This window comes from Miscanthus floridulus, chromosome 3 (genome assembly GCF_019320115.1).
Source record: "Miscanthus floridulus cultivar M001 chromosome 3, ASM1932011v1, whole genome shotgun sequence".
Taxonomy (NCBI): Eukaryota; Viridiplantae; Streptophyta; class Magnoliopsida; order Poales; family Poaceae; genus Miscanthus; species Miscanthus floridulus.
Window position 1 is genome coordinate 137,740,808 of NC_089582.1, and position 27,787 is coordinate 137,768,594.

At 45.5% G+C, this 27,787-nt stretch overlaps 1 protein-coding gene and 1 pseudogene across 2 annotated transcripts; both read left to right on the plus strand.

The window, feature by feature from the left end:
• Window positions 1-309: 309 nt before the first annotated feature.
• Window positions 310-5,457, plus strand: LOC136547135 (pentatricopeptide repeat-containing protein At3g23020-like). Of its 2 annotated transcripts, XR_010781485.1 has the most exons (3): window positions 310-713; window positions 847-3,497; window positions 4,830-5,457. XR_010781485.1 is itself a non-coding variant. In XM_066539106.1 (2 exons), the coding sequence occupies exon 2, from the start codon at window positions 868-870 to the stop codon at window positions 3,301-3,303; it is 2,436 nt and encodes an 811-aa protein (XP_066395203.1). In that variant the 5' UTR covers window positions 310-713; window positions 847-867; the 3' UTR covers window positions 3,304-3,879. The 2 variants fall into 2 exon arrangements, 1 of the variants encoding a protein (XP_066395203.1); XM_066539106.1 differs by lacking the exon at window positions 4,830-5,457 and having other exon boundaries at window positions 847-3,879.
• Window positions 5,458-15,121: 9,664 nt separating this feature from the next.
• LOC136544530 (long-chain-alcohol oxidase FAO2-like) lies at window positions 15,122-16,003 on the plus strand (annotated as a pseudogene).
• Window positions 16,004-27,787: the final 11,784 nt, after the last annotated feature.

Below are 27,787 nucleotides of genomic sequence, written 5' to 3' on the forward strand. Positions count from 1 at the left end.
TTGGTTCTTTGTATGGACTACAATGATATTGATATATATATATATATGTATGCCATGCTATCGTGCATGTATGCTTGTCTTAATATCATGCTCCTGTGATTGCTAGTTGACATGTACCATGCTTTACCTTTGCTGTTCTAAAATGATTATACATTTTTTTTAGAATATTATACATGCATCTGCAGCATGCCAGCATCCGTATAATCCACTGCAGGAGGTCAGGAAGTGCTAGAGCTTAAAATTTCTGGACTCAAAACGCAGTTGGGCCCAACTCGGCCGGCCCACCTGAGCAATCTCACGCACGCCCAGGCGGACACGGACTGGATTTCCGGCGCACGCTTGCTCCGCGACGGTCCTCCGAGTTCACCCGCGCCACCGGCGACCCCGCCCCCCGCGTCATCTCCCTCGTCCTCCTCCAGTCATGCCCCTTCTTCACCGAGCGGGAGGCGACAGCTCCGAGTCCTAGCTCGCGCGGCACCGTGCGAAGAGCGCGGCTTCGGTGGCCCCACGCGTGGAAGGAGCGTGAGCTCCGACGGCCTGACGCGCGCTGCTCCGGCGGCCCGCGCGCGCGAGCTAGATGTGGGCGGCTCCGGCGGCCCGTCGTGTGGAAGGCGAGCGCGGCTCCGGGCTGAGCACACCGAAGGCCAAGCGCACCAGAGGGCGCTAACCTGCGGGCTGCGGCCGCGTGCGGAGCTCCTGTCCCGGCACCAGAGGTCCGCATTTCCCTTTCACCTCCTCCCATTTTCCTCTCCCATGAACCAAACAGCGGATGAGCTTTCCATCCCTCCTCATTTCCCTATCCCCTCATATCCCGTTATCCAAACGGCGCTACTTTTTTTTTTCCAGGGTGGACAAAGGCAGGGCCAGATGCTGGCTCCGTGCGATTGCTTTCTCAAAGTTCCCGCTCAGCCACGGGCTCGGTTGCCGAATCTTACAGCTACGGCGCCCTCGAATGTTCTCAAATTCCAGATCAATGCAGTCTCTGCGCCAGCCAGGACTGTTGAAATTTGCCCGGAGTTGGTAGTTCCATGCACGGTTCCCAAACAAACTATCGGAGGGGAGAAGAAGAAGAAAGGCAACTGGGTCCACTACGGTGGGTCGCTTCCAGCAATGCTGGAGGCACTGGAGCATGTCCAGGACGTTGGGGAAGCGCTCTGGCCGTGGAAGGACACCCTGAGCAGCAGGGAGAGGACGATCATCCTCAAGGAGCAGAAAGATTGGCGACGGGCAGTCGAGATCTTTGACTGGTTTCGCAGGGAGCGGGGCCATGAGCTTAATGTGATTCACTACAATGTTGTGCTCTATAGTGTTGGAAAGGCAAGGAGGTGGGGCCTCGTTCTTAGGCTGTGGCATGAGATGCATTCCTTCAGTGTGGCACCGGACAACTCAACATATGGTACACTGATCAACGTGTGTTGCAAAGGGGGGAGAGGATGGGCGACTTTGGTTTGGCTTGGAGACATGTGCAAGCGTGGTTTGATGCCTGATGAGGTCACTATGAGTATTGTGATGCAGGCGCATAAGAAGGCTGGGGAGTATGAAACAGCTGAGCTATTCTTCAAAAGGTGGTCCTCGGATTCAATCAGAAGGATGGAGGGACGCCCTCACTATAGCTTGTGTACTTACAACACCTTGATTGATACTTATGGAAAAGCTGGTCATCTTGAGAAAGTATCAGATACATTCAACCAAATGTTGAGAGAAGGTGTTGTGCCAAGCGTTGTTACATTTAACTCAATGATCCATGCTTGGGGTAAGCACCACAGAATGGAGCAAGTTGCTTCTTTCGTTCAGATGATGGAGGAATTCCAGTGCTTTCCTGACACTAGGACTTACAATATACTGATCTCACTGTACAGAGAAAGCAATGATATTGATAGCGCAGAGTACTACTACTGGAAGATGAAAGCAGAAAACTTGGTACCAGATGCTGTGAGCTGCCGCACACTCTTATATGGATACTCTACCAGGGACATGGTCACTAAAGCGGAAGCCCTTCTAAAGGAAATGGATGAGAGGGGCTTTGTGATAGATGAATACACACAATCTGCTTTGACAAGGATGTATGTAAATGTTGGAATGCTTGAGCAAGCTTGGTGTTGGTTTGACAGGTTCCATCACCATATGAATTCTAAATGCTTTTCTGCAAATATTGATGCATTTGGAGAGAAAGGATACATTGTTCTTGCAGAGAAGGCTTTTATATGCTGCCGAAAGAAGAAGATGCTCAGTACTTCTGCGTGCAATGTTATGATCAAAGCATATGGGTTGGTCGAGAAGCTTGATGAGGCATGTGAGATAGCTGATGGCATGGAGAAGTATGACATTTTGCCAGATTATGTGACATACAGTTCTCTCATTCAACTTCTGTCAACTGCTAAACAGCCAAAGAAGGCTATTTACTACTTGGAAAAAATGAAAGGCGTGAAATTGCTATCAGACTGTTTCCCATACTCTGTGGTAATTGGTAGCTTTGCTAAGAATGGTGATCTACGAATGGCTGAATACCTATTTAGAGAAATGATCATGTCAGGGGTCCGTGCTGATGTTTTCCTCTACTCTATCTTAATTGATGCATACGCTGAAATTGGAAATGTTCAACAAGCTTCAGCATATTTTGGTTTAATGAAAAAGGATGGTTTATGTGAGAATGTTGCAATCTACAATTCTTTGATAAAGCTCTACACAAAAGTAGGGTATGTTGCAGAGGCCCGAAAAACATATAAGTTACTCAGAGCATTGGATACAGATGCCATCCTTTATGCATCTAATTGCATGATTGATCTCTACAGTGATAATTGTATGGTGAAGGAAGCACGTGAGGTTTTTGAAAGTTTGAAGGTCAGGGGAAGTGCAAATGAATTCTCACATGCAATGATGGTGTGTATGTACAAGAAAGTTGGTCGCTATGATGTGGCTCACATGATTTGCACGGAAATGCTAGCTTTAGGACTTCTAACTCAGTTACTAAGCTACAATTCTGTAATCCAAATGTACGTATCTAGTGGAAGAATGGAGGAGGCTTTTAAAATATTTACGAAGATGTTGGCATCCAACACACCACCAAATGATACAACATTCCAGGCACTAAGGGTTATTCTAGTAAGAAGTGGTGTTACAAAGAATGAGACTAGAAGGTTAGAATTGCTAAGAAGAAATAACACTCATGATTGCTTGCATCAATGGTACAGGGCACTATCTTCAGCTGTAAGATCAACTGCAAATTCTTTTCAACATAGTATTATTGATCAATGTGCTAAAAGGACAAATCCTTTTGAAAAGGGAGTAGAAGATAGCAAGTAACTTCAGAACTGATTTCAAATGGTTGAAATCTTAGATGTAGATACACTATAATGACGATACATCTACTGAACTGTAAACAGAGAGGGCTGCATACTATCTTTGAGAAAAAGAATGTTGATAGTTGATTGGCTGATGCACGGTGAATTCATAGAAATCATTTTCACATGGGCATGGATCGTGCTGAATTTCTGCAGGTGAGTGTTGTTACTTTTTTGTTCTCTGGGTTCTAAGTACCAAAATATAAGGTCTATATGCTTTCACAGCCCATGTGTTTTAATAAAAGTTGAACTGCTTCAGCTTAACTGACATTGACAAAAGTTTCAGTATTGACGATAATCGCCGATATGGCAGTGTCTTTATAAGTTCTGCCTGTTGTGATTTTATTTAATTTTTACATTACAGCTTACTTGCCAACATATTTTTTTTTTGTGATGGAACCCCACCGTTTGCAGTGTTTTATTCTGTTATTGATGATTTTGTCCTTAAAAATTCAAAGCACTTTTATTGGGAATCGCTAAACATTAGTCGGCTAATTAAATTTGTCATTTCAGCCAATTTTGCGTCCTTACTGTCTCTCCCATGATTTGTGATGTTGTTCTCCCGATGCGCTCATCCACCCCCCCCCCCCCCCCCCCCCCCCCCCACCCCCCCACCACTCCCCCACCCCCGTTTTGTCTTTGTTGTGTTTGGGATTCTGTATAGTTTTTAGTTACATTGTAGGAGTTATAATCTTTTCAGTATTGCTTCCTCTTTGAGACATAATTTTAGATGACACGCTTTTAATTTGATGTCTTGTTCAGTTGTTGCAGGGTTCGTACAGGTATTTACCAAAACAAATAACTGCATAATTAGATAGTACACCCTTTTTTAAAATATACGACGTTTGAACTAATTAGCTTGTCCTAAACGTCGTCATTTAAAATGGAGGAACTAGTTCAAAACAGAGGATGTTGTCCTTGTTCTAGTTGATAAAAGTAATTGATGGACAGATAAAGAAATCTGCTCTATTTTTTTTTACAATTTTGCCTACTATGTAAGATTAACTGCACTTGAACCAAATTGCGGTCACTTTTCAGGCTGTTGGTGGGATCTAAAAAATTGACTGAAACACTCTTAGGAAGTGGTCAACTTTGTTGTCTTGGTTCTAAAAAAATATACATAATGATGTGCCAGTCATCTTGTCGTCCAAAATCTGAGTGGAATCCAAAACAAAATTAGCTGACCATTGGGTAGTCAGTCTGTTTTCCTTTGACTTATATTCAGTAAATGGTAAAGTCAGATTGAATAAAGTAACGAACATGAAAAAAAGGCCAATTCATGACTAAATGCGTCTTCATTCTTTGCTTTAAAAAAACACACTTTTCACTCGTCATATTCAAGGAGTTAGTGTTATACATCTGATCAGTTAGAGCTTTAGAGCTGTTCTTTAGTCTTTAAATCACCAATAATTTTGGCATGTCATGCTACTCTATGTAGCAAGGTGTCATATATTTGTTTTTTTTTTCTGGTTCGCTGATGTGGCGAAGCTGATATCCGATGTAGGAGTGCAATCTGGAGAGTCAGGTGAGCTTTCATGTTTGATGCCTCTCTTTTTGTTGCTTGCAACAATTCATACTTCCTCCCTTATTCATCAAATATTTCTTGCTTTACACTGTAATCTTGTTTCCTGTGGAATTATCTTATTTGGTTCAGAATTCTACTGCTAAATATCTATTTATTAGTTACTAAATATGATAGCATCCATTGTGCATATGACTCTTGACAGTAGGATGCAGTTATACGGGGTTGTAATTATGGTTTGATTGAAGTGGCAACATGTGTGTAGTTGTGTTGACTGCTGAGCCTGGTGCGAAGATTACTTTTTTGTATCCCTTTTTAATTCAATTGCAACCTTTTTTTTTTGTAAATTAAACATCTTGTTATTGGAAACAGATTTTTTTTTTGTTGTATTTTGTTCTGCATTTAGGGCATATAGTTCCATATATATGTGGACTCTAACCTCCTGTTGTGAAACTTCACAAGCCCAAATTCTGAGGATGTTTCATATTTCAAATTCTGCACCACCAGTGGGTTCCAGTGATCGGGACCAATCAAGATTAGCGCCTCAAGTTTACTCTCTACAGCTCACGGTAGTGATGTGTTATTGTTTGGTAAATCTTTATTTGCTGAATTGTACAAGTGCAGCATTAACAAATTTCTAACATGTGGCATACTGGCATGTTCCTTATTAAAAAAAAAAACTCCTGGGCATGTTCCTTATTAAAAAAAAAAAACTCCTGGATTTTAATATACGTGATACTAGCACTGGGTGAGCATGGTGCCAAGCAGTTTTTGAGTACTTGGGGATTGACTAAGTTCAAGTTGTTTGCGCGAGTGGCAGTTTTGGTCAAGAGCCGGCTTATCATTGCTAGAGGTTTATATTCAGTATCAGGTTCAGGCTGTTCTTTGCGATAAGATATTAAAATCCGGGCCTTGAAGAAACCTCATTATGGTCACAGGAGGGGCTGGTGAATTGTGATGCATATTAAGAACAGAATTTCAGAGAAAATGATGTGCTAGCATTTTTATCTCACAGACTTTGATTTTGGCAGCATTAGAGAGTGTGTAATTTGAGTTTGAGTTTTTTCTTTTGCGAAAAGAGACGACACAACAGAACCTCCGCAGTACCGCAGTCGTTACCTTTTCAATGCTCCTGCAGGCCTGCATTACTGCAGAGGATATCGTGAATTTTTTTTCAAATTGCACGGATGGGAATGGGACAGAGTTCAGCTCCAGGGTCAGCATCTCAGCGCCGTTTGATACAGCTCCGCTTCACTGGTGGAGCAGCTTTTCGTGGTTTCATTTCCTTGAGCAGCTTTGTTGATGGAGAGCGGAAGTTGATTTAGTAAAATGTATGGAAAAATAGCTCCACATGTTAGATAAAACTAGTGAAAAGTCTATAATGCCTTTATTTTAATTTCTCCTCTCCTATTTCTTCTTTCTTTTATCCGCCGTGACCGCCTCGTGTGGTGGTGCCCGATGCCTCCGTTTTCCTCCTCCACACACCAGCCGCCCTAGGCCCATGGCCCCGCTCCTCGACGGCCGCACGTTCTGGTCGCCCCGCGCCTTGGAGGCCCTATGCCTCGGCCGCCTCATGCCCCACTGTCTCTGCGCCTTGACCACCTCGTGCTCCGGTGGCTCTGTGTCTTGACCACCCTGACGACTCCGCGCCCCACGCATCGATGGATCTGTCCTCGCGCCTCGCCCACATGGAGGGGCGTTTTGAGGAGGACACGTGTGCATCGTCAGAGAAGCCAAGCGAAGCTACTTTTTTTTCTCCCCTGGTATCTTCAGAGAGTAGAAAACACAGGTGGAGTAGATCGAAACGGACATACACGGTGATGTTTAATTGGCGAAGGGACGCGGCCTTAGGCAGCACCGGAGTCAGTTGCTAGTCCGTATAGTCTAATCCTGAAGGAGGAGTTGATGTAGTCGCTACAAAGGCTAGAGTTTAGACACCATTAGGGTTAGTTACTAGTTGAGGACTAAAAATAAGCTAAAATTAGTTAGGATTGACTAAGGGTCTGTTTGGTTTTTTGAGACTAGAGACTAGGGACTACACAGGGACTAAACTATAGTCCCTCATGCTGTTTGGTTTAAGGAACTAATCTACTGCACAAAGACCATGATACCCCTATTTAATACACAAATCAGCTAGGGGTTGTACCCTTGTTCCCGCGCTGCTTTTTCTGGCCGCGCTGCTTGCTTTGCCTTGCCGCATTGCCGGCAGGCTTTCCTCTCCCCAAATCATGGAAAAATTCAAAATAGTGTTCATGCAGTTCATAAATATTCAATATTACAAATCATCAAACCTACAATCTCCTAAATAAACCATCAGCTATCCAATCCCGAAACTGATTCATATTTTGGTCTTCGTCCCCTTGACGTATACGTCGTCTATTTCCTTGAGAAGAACACGATGCTTCGGCCATTGGAACGTAGTTTTCATCCTGATCACACATATCAAAGTCAGTATCCGCTAAAGCACTCTCTCGAATGAAATTATGAACGGCCATGCAAGCCATAATTATTTGGCTTTGCTTTGCCATTGGATAACTCGGCAAATCTAACAATATCCTCCACTTCATCTTCAAAACTCCAAAAGACCGCTCGATGACATTTCGAAGTGAAGAATGCGAATAATTAAAGAGCTCCTTTTTACCTCTTGGCATTGGTCCTTGCCTGAAACTCCTGGAGATGATACTTTGTTCCCTTATACGGTGCAAGGTAACCTGTTCGGTTTGAGTAACCCGGAGTCTACAAGATAAAATTTCCCTACATAACATAGAATTAAGACATAAATGCAGTTGAAGATTTACAACAGTACGTAAATCAATACATAAATCAACAAGTCAATGGCTGAAAAGTTTCATTTTGAAAGTAGGTTTCAACTTGTAATAAAGTAAAGGTCGCTTTTGAGGGAAGACATATTAACGTAGCCGAAACCACTCTTGATGATTGAATTTCAGATCATTGCATTGAAACTTTCTAAAGTTCATTGGAGTACCAGTTTCAGAGTAGCTGGATAACACAAATCCTACCACGCTCACAGCAGGAGTGTCCAGAAGCTGAAAGAACAATCTCAACTAGAATACTTCACCTCAACAGTTAACAACAATGAGAGAGTTGGCTGTCAATCTACCATCAAGGAGCTAAAACTTCACCTCAATACCACAATATATAGACAAAAATCAAGGATTCAAAAGGCAGCCAAAGGAAAGCTACTGACTAAGATACTGTCTATGTTGCTACTGTATCAATTATCCAGGACCCCCCCCCCCCCTGAAAATTAGAGAATGAACAAGTAAACAACATGTATTTCTGTCCAAATTCCCCACTGGTTCATAATACAAGGAGTATATGATTGTCTATATAAGCTATCTGTGATATAATCTAGTTCTGTGCTCCATTTATTTCTCCCTATACTTATACTTATTCTTACTGAGGATTTATATTTTTTTTCTAGCAGTAGCTACTAATGATCGAGGATTGAGGAAGGAACAAGAGTGCACTAGTACTATTGCACTAACCTAGTAACAGCATGTATTTTTTTTTCTTACTGGAGATGATATTTTCATTTTGAAAGGGAGGTGGAAGTTGAAGGCCCTGAGAAAACTATTTTCGGTACAGAGTCATTCCAACTAGCAAGCCACATATATAGCAATATCGACAACAAGTCTATCTAAAGTGTACCAAATGAGTAGTGAACTAAGAACCTAGTTTCCCATCCTCAGTGCTATATGGTAGCAGTGCTTAGTTGGGATGGCGCGGATCAGGACAGCCAAACTGGAAAACTTCTGGGTCTGGATGTAGCACAATGGAGCTATAATAGCACATTTCACATATTTTGCAGGCATTGTTATGCCCACATAGAGATATCTTCCGAATGCCAGGATGTGGAAGATAAAAGCGACGGGAGCATGTCTTGCAAATGGTATCCACTACAAAAATGATGAAGGTGGCACCGCTAGACATTACCGATCCAAACAAAAACGATGAAAGAAAAGGGGAATCCCAAGGAACCCAGCACCGAACAAAAACGCAACTGAAGCACAGATGAAACGCGTTCTGAAGAAGACAAATGGACATAGCTAATAGCATTTTCAGTTGGGTACCATCCTCGAATGGCAGAGGCTTTTAGCTATGTATCGTCCTCGATGGTAGAGGCTGGAACTTAGTTTCATTATTAAAAAAACAGGGTTCGCAGCGCTCCGGCTCCTGTTAGTCCATGAAACCAACAAAAACCTATGGAGTATGGACTCGGCATAGCAGCATTGCCCTGCTCCAAGTTGACTTGGAGGTCTAGCTAGTTTCTCTGCGCTACCACAGTAGCATGGTTGAAGCAATACTCAAATATGTTGCATGGAAATGCTCCTAGTTAAAATAAATATAATTGAGGTAACTACATAAGTAGCATGGAACTAGCAGCAAAGGTACCTACCACTGACCAGAACAGAAAAGCAGAAAATAAAAAGCATCATCATCTACTCTGCTCTACCACAACTACAATCTATTATCTATAGAATGTAGCTAAGCTAACCAACAATCTAATATAATACAAGAAATATTAAAACTAGTAGTAACTGACTACTAGTGCTCGAGCATTCCATGCCCGTAGATGTGGATCTTACCGACTGAAAACGCGGATCAAAGTCATTGTCGTCTTGTTCTTCGTTTCTGTCGGCGCGGTCTACATCCTCTGCAGTGCCCGTAGATGTGGAATCCACGGCCAACGTAGAGGGGCACCCTTCCCCTGCGGTGACCACCGTCGATTTTGGCCATTGGAAGCCCCTGCGGACCGGATTGTGATGGCCTGCCCGCCAGATCTACCTCCAGATCGGCTATGAGAGCTCGGGTGTGGAGGGTGAAAGTGGCTGAGACTACCTTTGCCGCCAGGGCGAAGCGGAGGAAGGCCATGGCCACCACGACCTCCATCCGCTTGTAGCTGCTCCTGGTTAGGGGAAGATGTCGAGGTGGGGGAAGGCGTCGGCCTAGGAATTCAAATCCAGGTTCTCCCTGCGCATGTGGGGAGCAGACTGGCTGCTGCCGGCTGAAGGGAGAAGGCGAGACCTAGGAATAGAGGCCAAACTCGTCGGCGGCGGGGAAGGCAGGATAAGCAGAGAGCCGGATGCGGCGTAGGAAGAAAGTGATGCCTGAGTGAAGAAATCCCGGTAGTGGTTGTATTGGCCGTCCATGGCGGATGCGCCGTGTGGAGGAGTGGGAGGGGCTACGCCGGCATGGGGAGGAACGAGGCGGTGTCGTGCGAGCGAACGAGGCGGCGGCAGGGAGGAGTGTGAGTGAGATGATAGGGTTCGAGCGAGTTTGAGGGGGTATGGGCCAGAAATTTGGGCCACTAGTCCCAATTAGCACCTCTCAAGAGACTAGTGGACTAGGGACTACTAGTCCCTCTTTTAGTCCCCTTGTTTGGCAATTTAGAGACTAAAAGAGACTACAATCTAGTCTCTAGTCCCTAGTCATAAGGAACCAAACAGGGCCTAAGTTTGATTAGAGAATTAGTCCACTTATTAGCCTTGTATTAGGATGCGTTAGAGTTAATTTTAGCAAAGTTTTAGCCAGCTAACAATTAACTCTTGTATATAAATAGGCAGTATGGAGTGTATGCACTTTTATGCCTGAGGAGAGAGCGTGTAAGTATGAAATTTTCGAAAGTTTAATTTACTTCAAACGATGATGATGATAGGGTTAGGGCGTTTGGTGGACGGACGCTTTGTTTATTGGGCTTTTTTTAGCGACGAAAGAAGAATTATATTAGATAATAGCTGGGTACATCAACACGTTACAAGCACTCTCGATTACACAAATATGCAGAAACTGATTTTCATCTAAATTGTACCCACGCTGTAAATAGCTCCAGATCTCAAAACCAAACCCAGACGACGCTTTGTAGTATGGATGACCGCACAGGCAAACACTCGGCAAAAGGCCTGAGAAAATATGCCCAAAGAACGACGGCCAATATTCATGTAGGCGGAGTTGAGAAACTTCTTCTTTTTGGTGTCTTCCTTCTTCTTCTTTCTTCCACCAAAGAATGAGGAAAACCGATCTGAAACTTAATCTCCATATTCCTTCGTTGTGGTCAGATCTAACCACGATAAAACGGCGAAGAGACAGGAGAAAATTATTCCATGGCGGCAATACCATCTCTGTCTTGATGTCGTCGTCCAGAAATAAAAGTCTCCATGTCATACTGGTGAGAATACTGACGCCGTAGTTATCGCCCTCATCTTCAACAGAGCCGCCATGGAGAAAACGATTCCATCCCGCCCTCTCGCTGTCGCCAGAGAGGAGGAGGAGGAGATAAATCCTCAAAACCAAAAAACTTAGCATGGAGAGACCCTAACCCTAATGACTCGATCTACTGGAAAAACTTATTAAAACGATGGATCCCCACTCCCTCCTGCCTCCGACGATATGCCAGAGGGGGGAGGGAGGGGGACCAGCAGTGGTAGAAGCGGGGGGCGACAGCGGCGCTTCGAATGCAAGACGCGAGACCTGGCGGCTGCGTATCAGGCGGGCAATCGCTTTGTTTATCGGGCTTGCATACCGGCCCAGGCAACCAGCCTCTGGCCTTCCCAACTCCTACAAAATATTTCCCCACTCACATTCGTTGCAGCCACTTCCACCGAGCCATTCGTCCACAGCGGCTACCTCCACCGCGCAATCGCCCTGTCACGGCCATGGCGTGCTGTTCGCCTACACCCACTCTGCCTCGTCGACACAGCCATCCTCCACTACGCCCCATGCCACGCCGCGCCCCCATCTCACCTCGTCTATCGCGGCTATGGCGTTCATCGCGCCACCACAAGGAGGAGGTCGTTGTCGATGCGCCTACGCTTGGGTGTATGTTGGGCTGTTGTTCTCGATGTCCCCCTAACCTGAACTTGCTGGTCACTGCAGTTCCTTGCCAAGGTCGTGGCTACCGGCGATGCTATGTTTAAAGTGTTTTAGACGTTTTAGATAGATGTTTCAAGTGTTTCATATGTATGTTTCAAAAATAGATCGGAGATGTTGCATACGATACAATCTCTACTCTAAAAAGATGCAAGCGGAGACGTCAACAGTCTTCAACGTGCCTCGACTCCCCTTGCCTCCCCACCCCATGCACCCACCTGACTCCCTCAGCCTCGTGAAAAAACAGAAGCCTCCGCCGTGGTCTGCTCCCGACGCCTCCTTCACGCCCCAGCCGCCTCTCCGCCCCTCCCCAGCCGACCAGCGGGGAGCCATCTCCCCCAACAGGACGCTGCCCTTGGCTACGATGCTGCTAGGCCAGCGCGCACAGCTACCTCCGGCGGTAATGCCCCCTCCCCTTCCTCCCTAATGGTCGCAGTGGCCATGGCAGCGGTGCAACCGACCCGTGGCGATGGCGGCTCTAGGCGGCGGTGCGCTCGATCCCCGGGCACGGTGGCCCCTAGCGGTTTGTGGCTTCCCCTCCCTGACTGGTGGCTGAACGGAGCCCTAGGCATGCCCATCCCTGGACTCCCCACCTTGCAAATTCGCCATTCTTAGATCCCGCTCGGCGCTGGCCGGCCGATTCGACGCTTCCTCGTCGGCAACCGGTGGCTCCCTCGCCTCCCCCCAACGCCCAACGACCCAGCCCCGCTGCCCCGGCCGCTCAGAGCTCGCACCGGCCGTCCCGCCCCGTGGCTCGGCCCTCGCTCCAGCTCCAGCCAAGCTAGGAGCTGCCCTGTGTGGCTGTGCTGTGCGCCTGTGCCCAGATTTGCAGTGTAAGATTTTGTATTTTGGTGATGGATGGGGGAGAGATGTGATTGGTTCAAACAGCGGCACCGGCACTGCCACCACAGTTAAGCAAACAACTTCAATTCCACTAAGCAAGAAGCATTACAAGAAACTAGGTGTTGCCAAGCTTTTGGTTGATTATTTGATTTGATTACTTATAGTCAATTAGTCATAGAGTTTGATTACTAATTGTCTGATTCAATTTATTAATGGAAAAAGTCTACTTAAACCCCCCACCTTTCATACTTGGTCTACTTCACCCCCAACTATGAAACCGTCTGTTTTACCCCATAAATTCCAAAACCGTCTATTTTACCCCTCGGGCGGTTTTTGACAGTGGTTCGCTACAGTAACAGCGGTTTGCTACAGTGACAGTGGGTTGCTACCGTGTCGTTGGTTTGAATTTCCTTTTTACTTATTTATTTTCGGTGAATTTTTGAAAAATCATAGTAAATCATAGAAAAATCATAAAATGAAAAATCGAATTTTATTGGACTCCACATAAGTAGATCTACACAGTGAATATATAATACGGTATGCTTTAGTATAATTTTTTTTTGTAGCTTTAGATTAATTGGAAAATCCAATTTTGTCTGTAATTAATTAGAATTTATCTATAACTAAGTTATGCATAGTCCAATGAGTACAAAATTTTTACTATAGTTCAAGCATACAATAATTAGCGTACTATAAGAATTTCACCACAATTGGACCATAGAAGCTGCAGCTATGAATTATTCCAATTAATTACAGACAAAATTAGATTTTTCAATTAATCTAAGGCTACAGTAAAAAATTTGTACTAAAGCATACCGTATTATATATTCACTATGTAGATCTACTCATGTGGAGTCCAACAAAATTAGATTTTTTATTTTATGATTTTTCTATGATTTATTGTGATTTTTTAAAGATTCACCGAAAATAAAAAGGAAAATTCAAACACCATTACTGTAGCAAACCATCGTTACTGTAGCAAACCAACTGTTACTGTGGCAACCCCGCTGTCAAAAACCGTCCGGGGGAGTAAAATAGACGGTTTTGAAAAGTTCAGGGGGTAAAACAGACGGTTTCATAGTTGGGGGTGAAGTAGACCAAGTATGAAAGGTGGGGGTTAAGTAGACTTTTTTCCATTTATTAATTATGCAGATTTGGAAAGCTTCTTTGATAGTAGTAGTAGAAACGTGGTGCTTTTAATCAGCCTGTTCGCTGGTTGGCTTCTGGGCTAATAAGTCTAACTGGTGCTGCTTTGTCGTGAGAGGAAAACACTGTATCATGGCTGATAAGCTCTGGCTGAAACCAATAAGCTGATTGTCTTCCGAATTGACAGGTTTTGTACTGTATTTCTCCATTGAAACATGTATTATCGATAATTTCACTATTAAAAGGTAACATCTCGATTGTTATGGTTTGTTCTACAGCTTTTTTTTTTAGCATGCATGTTGTGGTCGGTTAGCCAAAATTTTATAGTATACGTCCGTCCTAGGTCATTCCTCGGATCCAGATTGCCTCCAGGCTGGCTTCTCCCCGACGACTCGTGTGGCTGGACCGCGATGGGCTCGAGCAGCGGCGGCGCTGCTTTCTCCCTGACGACTCACGTGGCTGGGCCGCGATGGGATCGAGCGGCGGCGGCGGCGCTGGCTTCTCATCGACGATTCCCGTTGCTGGGCCGCGATGGCTTCGAGTAGCGCTGGCGGCGCTGCCTTCTCTCCAACGATGTCCGGAACTCGCGCCGTCGTGGGATCCGCATTGGTGGTCTCCTTGTCAACCCTCGTGCCTGCTCCTCTCCTGCACCGAGCAACATGGTGTGCTGGGCACCAGACGGCGGCGCAACGTCTTGGCTAAGTCGGCGAGACGACGCGATGGCGTAGCGTTGTATTCCACAAGCAACCTGGTCCCTCTCCCTGTTGTCGAAAGAAAAGAAAAAAAACTGGTCCCTCTCCCCTCGAGCACAGAATCGACATCGATCTATGGATCTTTCCTTCAGCGCACGGACATGGCTCCCGCCGATGTGTTGGTAGCGCTGCGTTGCTTGTACGAAGATGTGTCCATGTGCAGTTCATAGCTGACATATTCATAGAGTGAAATCCATTGGAGGTCATTGAACTTGTCACGCGTTCTCAAATAGGTCAATCAGTCTGTTCGTTTTTTTTTTTTTGTTTCAGTCAGCCAGCCAATAGTATTTTCTTCTCACAACAAATCAGCATCAACCGGGCTTATCAGCCCAAAATCCAACCCATGAACAGGCTGAATATACTTTTAAAACCAGATTTTTTAGTCCCTTGCTAAATATATTACCAGCGTCCAGACCGATTTTAGAACCCTGGTTTTGCACACATGGCTTCCACCGTGTGTCCCCTCACTGCAACTGCGCAAGGGCCTGACTGACCGTGCACGCCGTCCGCCACTTGCGCCGCCCCTGTCTACACCTATGCTAGCTAGCCACCGGCCCCGCAGCGAGGGTGGACGAAGGTGCTTGCATCAACGCGATGAGCCACGGCGCCGTGATGGCGTGACCCTGATGGGGTGTGAGGCTGAGAAGATGCTGCTGGAGCGTAACGGCACTGGCCGTGAGGAAGGCAGGGCGAAGTGATGCATTAGCTTGGTGGCAAGAAGCAGCAACCCGGTGATCACGAGGATGCGCGCTGGAGGTGTGCACCAGGTCGACCATCTCGGCGTGCGGATCACTCTTGACGCTTGCTGCTGCGTGGGAGCGGACACAGCAACCAGCACGTCGGTAAGAACCTCTACCTCCACCCAACTGCTTTGGTGCGGCCGTGTGGAGCTACTTCCCGTTATCCCGTACACGATGCCGGCGGACCTCAATGGCAAGATGCACGTACGAGGCTGCATCATGAAGGAGCGGATGCTCAGGTACGACTGCGACCGCACCACGCACCTCTTCACCGTGGTGACGAGGGACCACGGTTCCAGCAAGCACCATGCACAGTGAGCGGCGGGTCGCGTACCACCTGGACCGCTGGACGCCACGGACCGGGAGAACACGCGCGAGGGCCTGCATCGCAAGCTGCTCGTCCTAGCTGTGGCAAGCGCGGCAGAGCTGAGATCGGCACACACCTCATCGACGGGCAACGGTTCGCGTGCAGGGGCGCCGTGGAGTCCGTGCTAGAGTCCCTGGACGGCGTGGAAGTAGTACGCGGGCTCAGTCGAAGGCCGAGGCACGGAGCCAGTGCTGCACGACGCACCAGACGGGCAGCTGCTGGATGGCGCCATGACCTGGGACAGCGCTGTGGACGCACGCGGCGAGAGCTGGGAGGCCGAGAGCCTCTATGTTTGCCACGGCAACGTTCTGCCTAGCGTCGCCGAGGTCAACCCCATGGTCACCATCCAGTCCGTGGCCCACTCTCTCGCCATGAAGGAGAGCTCTCCATGCGGTTCATGAAGGTCGTGTGACCCTACTCTGTCCAACCTCGCCTTTGGCACCAGTAGAGAACAGATCTTTGATCCTTGGTTAAAATGGACTCTAGTTCCGGTATTTTTTGCGCCCGAGACTAGAGATACCTTTAGTCTCGGTTGCTGGCTCCAACCGGGACTAAAGGTCCCTCCCAACGGCTACTGCGCCAGACAGAGGTGGCAGGGACCTTTAGTCCCAGTTGGAGCAACCAACCGGGAACTAAAGGTAGACTTTTACTCCCGGTTGGTGGCTCCAACCCACCTCTGTCTGACGCAGGAGCCGTTGGGATGGACCTTTAGTCCCGATTGGAGCCACCAACCGGGACTAAAGGTCCCCCTTTATATATCAGTCGTCTCTTTCTTCCTCCCCGAGCCCGAGCTCAGCATATTTTGAAGCTCACTGTACTAGTGTTCTTGCTTCCTCCCTCCATTGTTCCTCCATCCATTCTTCGATTCCTCCGTTGATTTCTTCGATTCCTCCGTCGATTCTTCAGTTGTAAAGGTTACCAATCTCATACTCTCATTTTTCACCATTGTCTTATTTCATTTTGTTCACTATATATATATGGTTCTTTATTGTGGTTTTTTTTCATTTATAAGCAATTTGAGCTCAAAATCACTTTAAGCTTGCATATTTACATGAAGGAAGGTTAAAGTAGCTATTAAAAACTAGTATTCACCGTTCATTTGTAGCATGCATAGCACACTTCATTGTTTAGAGATATAGAGAATTTTAGAGTTTTTTAATTTTATTTGTTTATAAAATGAGAAATTTATAGTGTATTAAAAAATGAGTATATGGACTAGTGCCTCCGACTGGTATGACAGATGCAATGCAAGGCCATGCAATAGAAAGCAAATCCGTTCTCTTTTGATGATACGCCCGAACAGCCGGGCTTGATAGATTTGGTGGTTGAACGGGTCCGTCGGCCGTCGCCGTGCGACTGTACGACAAAGAACGGCATCGATCGACCATAGTATTTTATTGTTCGGGATCCGGTCTGGAGTGCAATGCAACGCAATGACAATTGACAATGCGTTGCTAGATCAAAATATGGTCATTTCTATGGACTCCGCGACTAAACATTTTATTTTAACTTTTTATGAAATGAAAAACTTAGAAAATAGTTAGAAAATTATAGAAAATCCGTACTAGTTGAACTTGCGGACCGTGTTCAGCTCGGCGAGCATGTTCTCTGCCGAGCGGTAACTGACATCAAGGAGGAGCTTTGATTCTACGAGGAAGAGCGGCAACGGTCGTGGAAGACCGTGTTCCCTTCCTCGTAGAATCGGAGCTCTTCCTTGACCAAGTACGGTGCCGTCCGGTAGAGAAATGCTCACCGAGATGATCATGTAAGTAAGGTCAACTAGTACGGATGGTTATTTATTAAAACATGTTTTTAAGCTATAAATCCTGCTGGCCGTCTTCTTCCTCCCCGAGCCCGCCCGAGAGCTTAAGTTCAAATTTAAGCAGTGTTCTTGCTCTTTCTCCATCCATTCTTCGATTTCTCCATCGATTTCTTTGATTCCTCCGTCGATTCTTCGGTTCTAAAGGTTACCAACTTCATACTCTCATGTTTCATCATTGTCTTATCCCATTTTATTCACTATATATATATGGTTCTTTATTGTGGTTTTTTTCATTTGTAAGCAATTTGAGCTCAAAATCACTTCAAGCTTGCATATTTACATGAAGGAAGGTTAAAGTAGCTAGTTGAACTAGCGGACTGTGTTTATTTCGACGAGCATGTTCTCTGCCGAGTGGTAACGGACGTCAAGGAGGAGCTTTGATTCTACGAGGGAGAGCGGCAACGGTCGTAGAAGACCGTGTTCCCTTCCTCGTAGAATCGAAGCTCTTCCGTGGCCAAGTACGGTGCCATCCGGTGGAGAAATGCTCGCCGAGATGATCACGTAAGCAAGGTCAACTAGTACGGATGGTTATTTATTCACACGTCCCGATATCGTCGCAGTAATCTGTCAATCACCGTACCCCAACGTAGTATATATATAAATATAAACGATAATCGATTGTTATGTGTGTACACTCCCATTCTTCTGTTAATTTGCGGAAATATCATGTGAATTACTTACCTGCCGCAATAAAAGACGAGAACACAATGACCATTAAAAATATCATTGTTTAGAGATATAGATAATTTTATAGTTTCTTAATTTTATTTGTTTATAAAATGAGAAATTTATAGTGTATTAAAAAATGAGTATAGAGAGTGGATGGCAACTGCTTCCGGGTCCTCGGCCTCTCATGGGTTTTCAAAGCGACTTAGGTCAGGCCTCCCTCTCATTCCATGCGGCAAGTGTCGTGATGAGATGAAGATTGTGATGGAGTACCGAGTGAAGAAGGAGGGTCCCAACAAGGATCGTATCTTCTACAAGTGTCCGGATCGCAATGTGAGTTATTTTATCGTATTTAATGAGTATGGTTAGTTTATACCTATTTTCATGATGGTTGTGATTAAAGTTCTAATTTTTTGTTTTTATTTCAGTGGGATGGCAGTGGACGATGTTCAGGCTTCTACTGGGAGGAAGAGTATGTTGAACTCGTGCAAAAATATCTTGCACAACAGGTAGATACGGCGGCTAATGAGGCAGTGATCCAGCCGAAGAAGCCCAAAGATATTGCACAATTGGGGGATCTGTCTGTTTTAGTTGAGATTGGTCGCGAAATTCTTGTGCTCCTGAAATGTATTTTAGCTTTAGTTCTTTTAGTAGTAGTTGGGATTGTCTATATTGTAGCAATGCTTTCATAAATTTGTACCTTTTGTGGTGGCACACATGTTGTATAAATAATTAATTATGATCTAGGTTTTAATATGGTATTTATGTCATGTAATGCAGATGAGCCGGCATTGGATGTACAATGCTGATCGCCGCTCCCAAGAGTTCATTGACGGCATGCATTCTTTGTTACGTGCGGCCGAGGCAAACAAACGCGACGGTTTCATGTGCTGCCCATGTGCCATATGTAAGAATACGGTGGAATATCCTTGCTCAAGGACTCTTCATTCACACTTGTTCAAGTCGGGTTTCATGCTAAACTATATTTGTTGGACGAAGCACGGAGAAACCGACGTTGTAATGGAAGAAGGTGAAGAAGAATAATGAGACGACAATGATATTATTCCTGATGGTGCGTGCTTTAATGATACTGCAATAGGAGAAGCTGAAGAAGAGGTAGCCACAGAAGATGAGCCTGCTGATGATCTTTGTCAGGTCATTCATGACGCACAAAGAGAATGTGAAAGTGAAAAGGAGAAGATCAAGTTCGAGCGGATGCTAGAAGATCACAAGAAATTGTTGTACCCAACTTGTGATGCAGGGCAGAAAAAGTTAGGAACCACACTAGAATTGCTGCAATAGAAGGCAAAGAATGGTGTATCTGACAAGGGATTTAGAGAGTTACTAAAAATCTAAAAGAAGATGCTTCCGAAGGACAATGAATTGCCTGCCACTACCTACGAAGCAAAACAAGTTGTCTGTCCTATGGGGCTAGAAATCGAGAAGATACATGCATGTCCTAATGACTGCATCCTGTACCATGGCAAAGAGTATGAGAAATTTGATGCATGCCCGGTATGCCATGCATCGTGGTATAAGATCAGGCGAGATGACCCTAGTGATGTTGAGGGCGAACGTCCGCGGAAGAAAATCCCTGCCAATGTTATGTGGTATGCTCCTATAATACCACACTTGAAACATCTGTTCAGAAACAAAGAACATGCAAAATTGTTGCGATGGCACAAAGAAGACCGTAAGGTAGACAATATGTTGAGACACCCTGTTGATGGGTCCCAGTACAGAGAATTCCTGGAGTTTGCAAATGACGCAAGAAACTTAAGGTTTGCTTTAAGTACAGATGGTATCGATCCTTTTGGAGAGCAGAACAATAGTCATAGCACTTGACCTGTTACTCTAAGTATCTACAACCTTCCTCCTTGGTTATGCATGAAGCGGAAGTTCATTATGATGCCTGTGCTCATCCAAGGCCCGAAGCAACTTGGCAATGACATCGATGTGTACCTGAGACCACTTATTGACGAACTTCTCATTTTGTGGAATAAGGAAGGTCTACGTGTGTGGGATGAGTACAAACAGGAACACTTTGATCTGCGAGCATTGTTGTTCATAACAATCAATGATTGTCCTGCTCTAAGTAATCTTTTAGGACAGTCAAACAAGGGATATAATGTATGCACACACTGCTTCAGTGATATTAGAGGTGTATTCTTGAAAAAATGTCAAAAGGTCGTGTATCTTGGCCATCGTCGATTTTTTCCTGCAAATCACCCCGTAAGAAAGAAAGACAAGCATTTTAAATGGAAGGCAGACCACCTGACCAAGCCTCGCAACCGAACCGGTGAGGATGTACTCGATATGGTCAATGATGTGAAAGTCATCTTTGGAAAAGGACATGGCAGCCAACCTGTTCTGAACGACGCTAACGGTCACACACCCATGTGGAAGAAGAAGTCCATATTTTGGGATCTACCCTATTGGCAAGTCCTAGAGGTCCATAGCTCGATCGACGTGATGCAGCTGACGAAGAATCTTTGTGTGAACCTGCTAGGCTTCATGGGTGTGTATGGAAAGCCTAAGGACACATTTGAAGCACGACAGGACCTGCGTTGTTTGAGAGAAAGAGACAACCTGCATCCAGAGAAGACAGATGATGGACGCCATTACTTACGTCCTGCCAACTACACTCTAAGCAAAGAGGAGAAGGAAATCATATTTGAATGCTTAAACAACATCAAGGTACCATCTAGATTCTCCTTGAATATAATGGGTATTATAAATGTGCCACAGAAGAAATTCTGTAACTTAAAGTCCCATAACTGTCACGTTCTCATGACGCAATTACTTCTAGTTGCATTAAGAGGAATTCTACCTCCAAATATACATCTAGCCACCGTGAAGCTATGCGCATTCCTCAATGCAATTTCTCAAAAGGCAATTGATCCAACTGATCTAGCTAAACTACAGAATGATGTGGTTCAATGTCTCGTCAGCTTTGAGTTGGTGTTCCCTCCTTCCTTCTTTGATATCATGACACACCTAGTTCACCTAGTCAAGGAGATTTTCATTCTTGGTCCTATGTTTCTACACAACATGTTCCCCTTAGAGAGATTCATGGGAGTCCTGAAGAAATATGTTCACAACCGTGCTCGCCCAGAAGGAAGCATCGCCAAAGGCTATGGAACAAAAGAGGTCATTGAGTTCTATGTTGACTTTATTCCCGACCTTGACTTGATTGGTGTTCCTGAATCGAGACATGAGAGGAGACTAAGCGGAAAGGGGACACTAGGGAGGAAAACATATATTGGTATGGAGGATGATTATTTCAATAAAGTGCACTACACAGTTCTACAAAACTCCTCTTTGGTATATCCGTATATTGAGACACATAAGGATCTCTTACAATCCGAGTTTCTAGGGAAGACTGAAGCTTGGATTATGCGTAAGCACATGAAAACTCTTGGCGGTTGGTTGCAAAAAAAATGTCAAGGTGATGAGAGCATCCATGAGCAACTGTATTTATTGGCTATACAACCATCATGGCATATCGTAACATACAAAGGGTACGAGATAAATGGGAACATATCCTAAACAGTAGCTCAAGATAAAAGGAGTACCAACCAAAACAGTGGTATCCGCATAGATGCCACAGACCCGAATAGGAATAAGCAGACATATTATGGCCGCATAGATGAAATATGGGAACTAGAATATGCACCTACTTTGAAGATCCCATTGTTCAAGTGCCAATGGGTCAAGGTGACCGAAGGCGGGGTAACAGTAGACAACGAGTATGGAATGACAACAGTAGACCTTAGTAATATTGGGTATAAAGACGAACCATTCGTCCTTGCCAAGGATGTGAATCAGGTGTTCTATGTCAATGATATGTCTACCAAACCAAAAAGAGGGAAAAACGATAATGACTCAACCAAAGAGCCAAAGTGCCACATAGTTCTTTCAGGGAAAAGAGTTATCATGGGAATTGAGGACAAGTCGGACATGTCACAAGATTATGAAAAGTATGACCGAATTCCGTCCTTCAAAGTGAACAAAGACCCTAGCATCTTGGTAAATGATGAGGACACTCCATGGTTACGACGCGATCATAACCAAGGGACATACATAAAGAAGAAGTTCACTGCTGTGTCCACTTGATGATATAGTGATTTAATGTAGTGTGTGTTTGAGATATTATGTAATAATTGTGAATTCAGATGTTTATTATGTCGTGTTTCAAATTAAATCAATGTTTGATTTGGTGGGATTTCTCTCTCGAAAAGTTAAATTAGGATATTGAGTGATGAAAAATTAAAATATTAACATTAAAATGATGTGAAAACAAATTTTCTGTCTAAAACCAATAGTTTTAATCATTTTAATTAAACACTACATTTTTGCATTAACGAAATAATAAATATTAGTTACATTATGTTTTATAATTATAACAAAAAATAAAAAAGTTAGGTTATAGATTTTTCCTATGTGCAATAAAGAAAAAGAAAATCCATATTTTTAACAAAATAATTCTATGCCTTTTATTTAATTTACTATGTATTTAACAAGAAAATTCATATTTCTATTAAAAAATTTGCTCAAAATAGGCGGGAAACGAAACTGCAGCCCACCTTTACTCCTGGGTGGGAAGCCCACCCGGGAGTAAAGGTGGGCTGCAGTTTCGTGGCCCGCCAAAAAACCCTTTACTCCTGATGCGTGTTACCAACCGGGAGTAAAGGTACCTTTACTCCCGGTTGGTAACACGCACCGGGAGTAAAGGACCTTTACTCCCGGCTGGTGGCTGGCATCGGGAGTAAATCTCCTTGGTATATAACCGCCAGTGCCTGGCACAGATCAATCCCCTCCTCTTCTTCCTCGTCGAACACCGCTATCCTTTCTCTCTTCTTCCTCGCGGCGCTGCCGATTCATCTTCCCCTGTGCATCAGCCCGCCCCCGTGACACCGGAGCCCGCGCCTCGCCACGTGCGGCCCTCCATCGCCGACGACCTCGTGCGGCCCTCCACCGCGCGCGCCCATGGCCCTCCACCGTGCCCACCCGAGGTGAGTTCTCTCGGCTTTCGTCGTGCATGGTGAAACAGCGTCAGTGAGGACCCATGCATGGTTGGGGTCTTTTGCTGCTTGTCGTCCATAGCAAAGGAGCCATCAGCTGCTGCCGTCGTCTTGGGGCAACGGCATGCCATGGTTGTCAGTTTCAACAATCATAACGGTGGCGTCTTGGGGCAACAGCATGCCATGGCTGCGGCGAACCATTTCCTTGAAGCACGCCACGTGCAAGTCAACAGACTTGCCATCCAAGTGGTTGTGGTACCTGTACGCCCAGAACCTACTCCGACGGCCCTTGTTGTCTCCAGAAGTCACACGGTGGCGAATTTCGCGATGCCTTCTGGTGGAGCTCTAAGGTTCGGCCATCATGGACAATGTGTTCCGGCAGTGTGGCGCAGCCCTGGTGGATGTTGAGGTCTTGTTCGAAGCAGTGGTAGACGTAACCGAGCGTGGGCTCGCCACAACCGTCGCAGACCCTGCCCTGGATAGGGTATGGGGGTTCGAGGAGCAAGCGGAACTCCATCTTGCCGTAGCCATAGAGAGGATGCGCAAGAGTGTCATCGGCGAGCGTGCAATGCATGTGGAGGTGGATGGAATGGCCGCCGCCGCAATCTCTCATGTACCTGACCCCATAACCTAGCTCCTTGCAGCCATCGCACAAGTACGGCGCGGCACTGGTCATCCGCTTCAGCTTGTGCTCCTATTAGGCACGGTGGGAGATCTCGGGCATCAGGGAGGAGACAGCGGATCAGAGCACCGGCTGGCCAGAATGGGAGCTAGACGCTATCTGAAACTTAGTTATCTAAAACTTGCTATCTGAAACTTAGTTATCTGAAACTTAGCTAGCTAAAACTTGCAACATCACGACATCACGCACTGACAACACCGCCCCGGCCCGACTCATGTCGTCGTCGTCAGCACACCGGCCCGCCTCACGTCGTCGTCGTCAGCACACCGGCCACCGCGCCGACACATATATATACATCATTTGTATTCATATGCATGTATATATACGTCGTGGAGCACCGCCGCCCTCATTCGCCTATGCGTTTCTATGTATACGGTGGAGCGTCGCCGCCCTCGTTCACCCATGTGTACAAACATATAGACGGCGGAGTGGAGCACCGCCACTCTCATCACACTGCCCTCTCTCGCGGCCTAGTCGATCAACATTCGTATTACGTGTCGGCATAAGATATATTGTAGTTAATAAAGTGACTATGTTTAGTTTAAGATATATGATGAATGACTACATGGTTCACATGGTACATAGGATCACAACATCATGCACCGACACCGCCCCGGCCCACCTCACGTCGTCGTCGTCAGCACGTCGGCCCACCTCACATCGTCGTCGTCAGCACACCGACCACCGCACCGACATGTATATATACGTCATTTGTATTCATATGCATGTATATATACGTCGCGGAGCACCGCCGCCCTTGTTCGCCCATGCGTTTCTATGTATACGGCGGAGCACCGCTGCCCTCATTCACCCATGCGTACAAATATATATACGGTGGAGTGGAGCACCGCCACTCTTGTCACACCGCCCTCTCTCGCGGCCTAGTCGATCAACATTCGTATTATCATTATCGTTAACGCTAAACAATCACACCAGGGCAAATTGTGTCGGTGACTAGGGCGAACCACGTTGTTGATGTCACCGACGTGGTTCGCCCTAGTCACCGACGTAATTCACCCTCAGACGTTTATGTATAGCCCTAATTTGCCCTAGTACCGATGTAGTTCGCCCTAGTGTGGCGAATTGCGTCCGTGACCGAGGGGCAAAATTTAATAATGCATATTGTTCGTAGATTTTATGTATGTAAGCAAAGATTTGACGTACTATATATTGGTTTTGTTTTTTGAAGCTAGATGGCCGACCCAAGAAACATGGATGAGGAGGAGTTGATGATGAATTTGATCAACACTAGCACTCAAGTTGCCAGCGATGATGGTGCTAAAAATAATGTGCAAGAGGATGCAGATGACGAGAGTCAGTACTTAGCTCTTGAACAAAATGAGCAACAACATATTGGCCAAGTATATATTTTTATTATTAGCTATATATATTATCATATGTCTTATGTGTGCTCATGACATTAAAAATAATATTTATGTTTTGTAGCCCTCTGGATCGACATCAACACCTACAACGAAGAGTAAAAATGTTCGAGGTCCTAAAAAACCATTGGAGGGCCGCTTTATCATCTTGGAGTTCAATGTGGATACAGGCGAACCGAGGGCCAAATAAAATGAAATTCGTGCACCACTGTGGTTACCTTGTACGGGACCGGCTCCCGATCAGTACCCATGAATGGAAGAAGAAGACCAATGCTCCTCATATCAGTTTTGTCTCCGATCGTGATAAGACGTTAATTTGGAATGATGTCTTGGAACATTTCACGCTCCAAACAGATGGTTATGATGATATAATAGATGGTGATGAATTGAAGGAGCGAGTTAGGGATTGGGCAATGAAGAAGATGGCCACCTAGTTTTAGACTTGGAAGAAACACCTATACACGACGTATGTCAAGAAGAACATAGCACCAGATTTTACTGTCCCAGGCCCGATCTCAAAGTAGAGGCCCTATTGGGATGAGTTTGTACAGTACAAGACGTCGGAAGAGGATGTGAGTCGGGTGATAAAGAACCAACGTAATGCCCAACAGAAGACATACCACCATAACTTGGGATCAGGTGGCTACCCGACTGCCATTAAGAAGTGAAACAAAATGGAAGCAGACCTTCTTGCCAAGGGTACCACACTAGAATTACTCGAGTGGGGAGAGCGTGCAAAGAATTGGTTTTTCGCTCATGGGGGAACACTGGACCAGGAGACAGGGAAGTGTGTTTATGGCGCAAGACTGCAAGAAGCAGCAGAAAGATTGTTTTATGCTCAGAGAGCTACCGCTAGTGGTGCATTCAGGCCCAACAGAGAGAAGGATGAACTGACATACGCCATCAGGACTATTGAACACGGTGGCCGAACTAGAGGCAAAGGAAGTGTCTCGTGGGAGCATGGATTCCCTCAGGATAGACCTTCCTACAGAAGCCATCAGAGAAAGAAGGAAGAAGAGGCACAGCGGCTCTAGAGGTTGGAGGAAGCGATGCGTGAAGCACAGGAGCGGGGAAAAAACCTTGAAGCGAGAATGCAAGAGGAAATCAGAAGATAAGTGTAAATAGCAGTGAGTGCAAGCAAGCAGACATTAGAGCCAGGAATCAACATTAGCTAATCTGTTCAGTTGAAAAGTAGCTGCGCTTCCACAGAGATACCAAATCAAGGGGACACAGGACTGCGCTTCCCTGTGGATGATGTCACTGAACCTTGTACATCGTGTGAGCTACACATTCCAAAGGGGAATTCCACAATCAAGGTGGCTATCGGTCTTGTTAATCCTATCGACCGAACCAAGACACCAAGGATTCATGGGAATATAATCCAAGAAGGATATGCTACTACTCGATAGATAAAGCTGAAAAAGGTTTTAGTGATTTGCCTCTTAACATTCCTAGAGGTGATGGCGAGAAGACTCTAGGAGAAGCAGAGAAGACATTCATTCTATGGCGCAAGCGCTACATCATCATTCCTGGGATGTCGCCTCCACCTCCTCCTAAACTACCTCACCATAGGTGCGGATGAAAACACTACATCATTAATTTATATTGGCTTAAATAATTAACAATCTGCTCATAATAATATGTTATTCCTTTTTTTATAGCAGATCCTCCCCCAACCTAAATCCAATTGTTCAATTGCCAGATCATTATAGTGCTCTGTACAATGACAATGTGCTGGAAGGCGAGGCTGCATCCACACCATCTCCAAGGAGGTCTCCAACGTTGCAGCCGCCACCTCCAAGGAGGCCTCCAACGCCGTTGCCACCACCTCCAAGGAGGTCTCCAACGCCTCCCCTGCCCCCGCCTACCAAGAAGCCAAGTACTAGCAAGAGGCTAGCCCCGTAAACGAAGAACCAGTCCCCACCGGCAAAGAAAGCCACCGTGAAACCAAGGGCTATTCCCAAAATAATATCTGAAGAGAAGGAAGAAGTAACTGATGCATATAAAAAAGTATGTCCAGATTCTATGACAAACTTAAAAAGAATTAAGAAGCAAAGAGAAACCCAGAGAAACCATATTTCTTCGTAGCTCTAAATATTCTAAGAAAAAAGGTGGCTTCTTACCAGCAACAACAGCGGGAATCTCGTAAGCCGTCCAAATCAACATTAATGGACTATGACCACACTCTCACCAAGTCAATTGAGGCAGCACAGAAAAAGAAGCGGGCAGGGAAAGGAGTTGCACAACTCGGACAACAATCGCACCAATCAGTCCCCCCGCTAGTTATTGGTAATGAATATGGTTCGAATTTAGGATTAATGCATCAGACAAACATACCTCTGGATGTCGATTTGGATCACCTTGGTGAATTTATTGATGAGACTAGTCTTGACCTTTACCAGATGTTTGGTGATGGAAACATTGAGAGTGCGACGGAGGTTGATATTTGGAAGAAAAAATTTGTACTAGGCCAGAGTATATACAACCCTCAAGCCTTATGTGATCTGGGGACGCAAATGTACCTGCTAAACAAGTGGTACATGCAGGCGTCTACCGGTGGAGACTTCTACATTGGTGTCAGAATTAGAGACGAACATTGGTTCTGTGGC

What these genes read in the sequence shown, in the direction of transcription:
- LOC136547135 (XM_066539106.1), top strand. Translation starts at nt 868, where the DNA reads ATGCTGGCTCCGTGCGATTGCTTTCTCAAAGTTCCCGCTCAGCCACGG.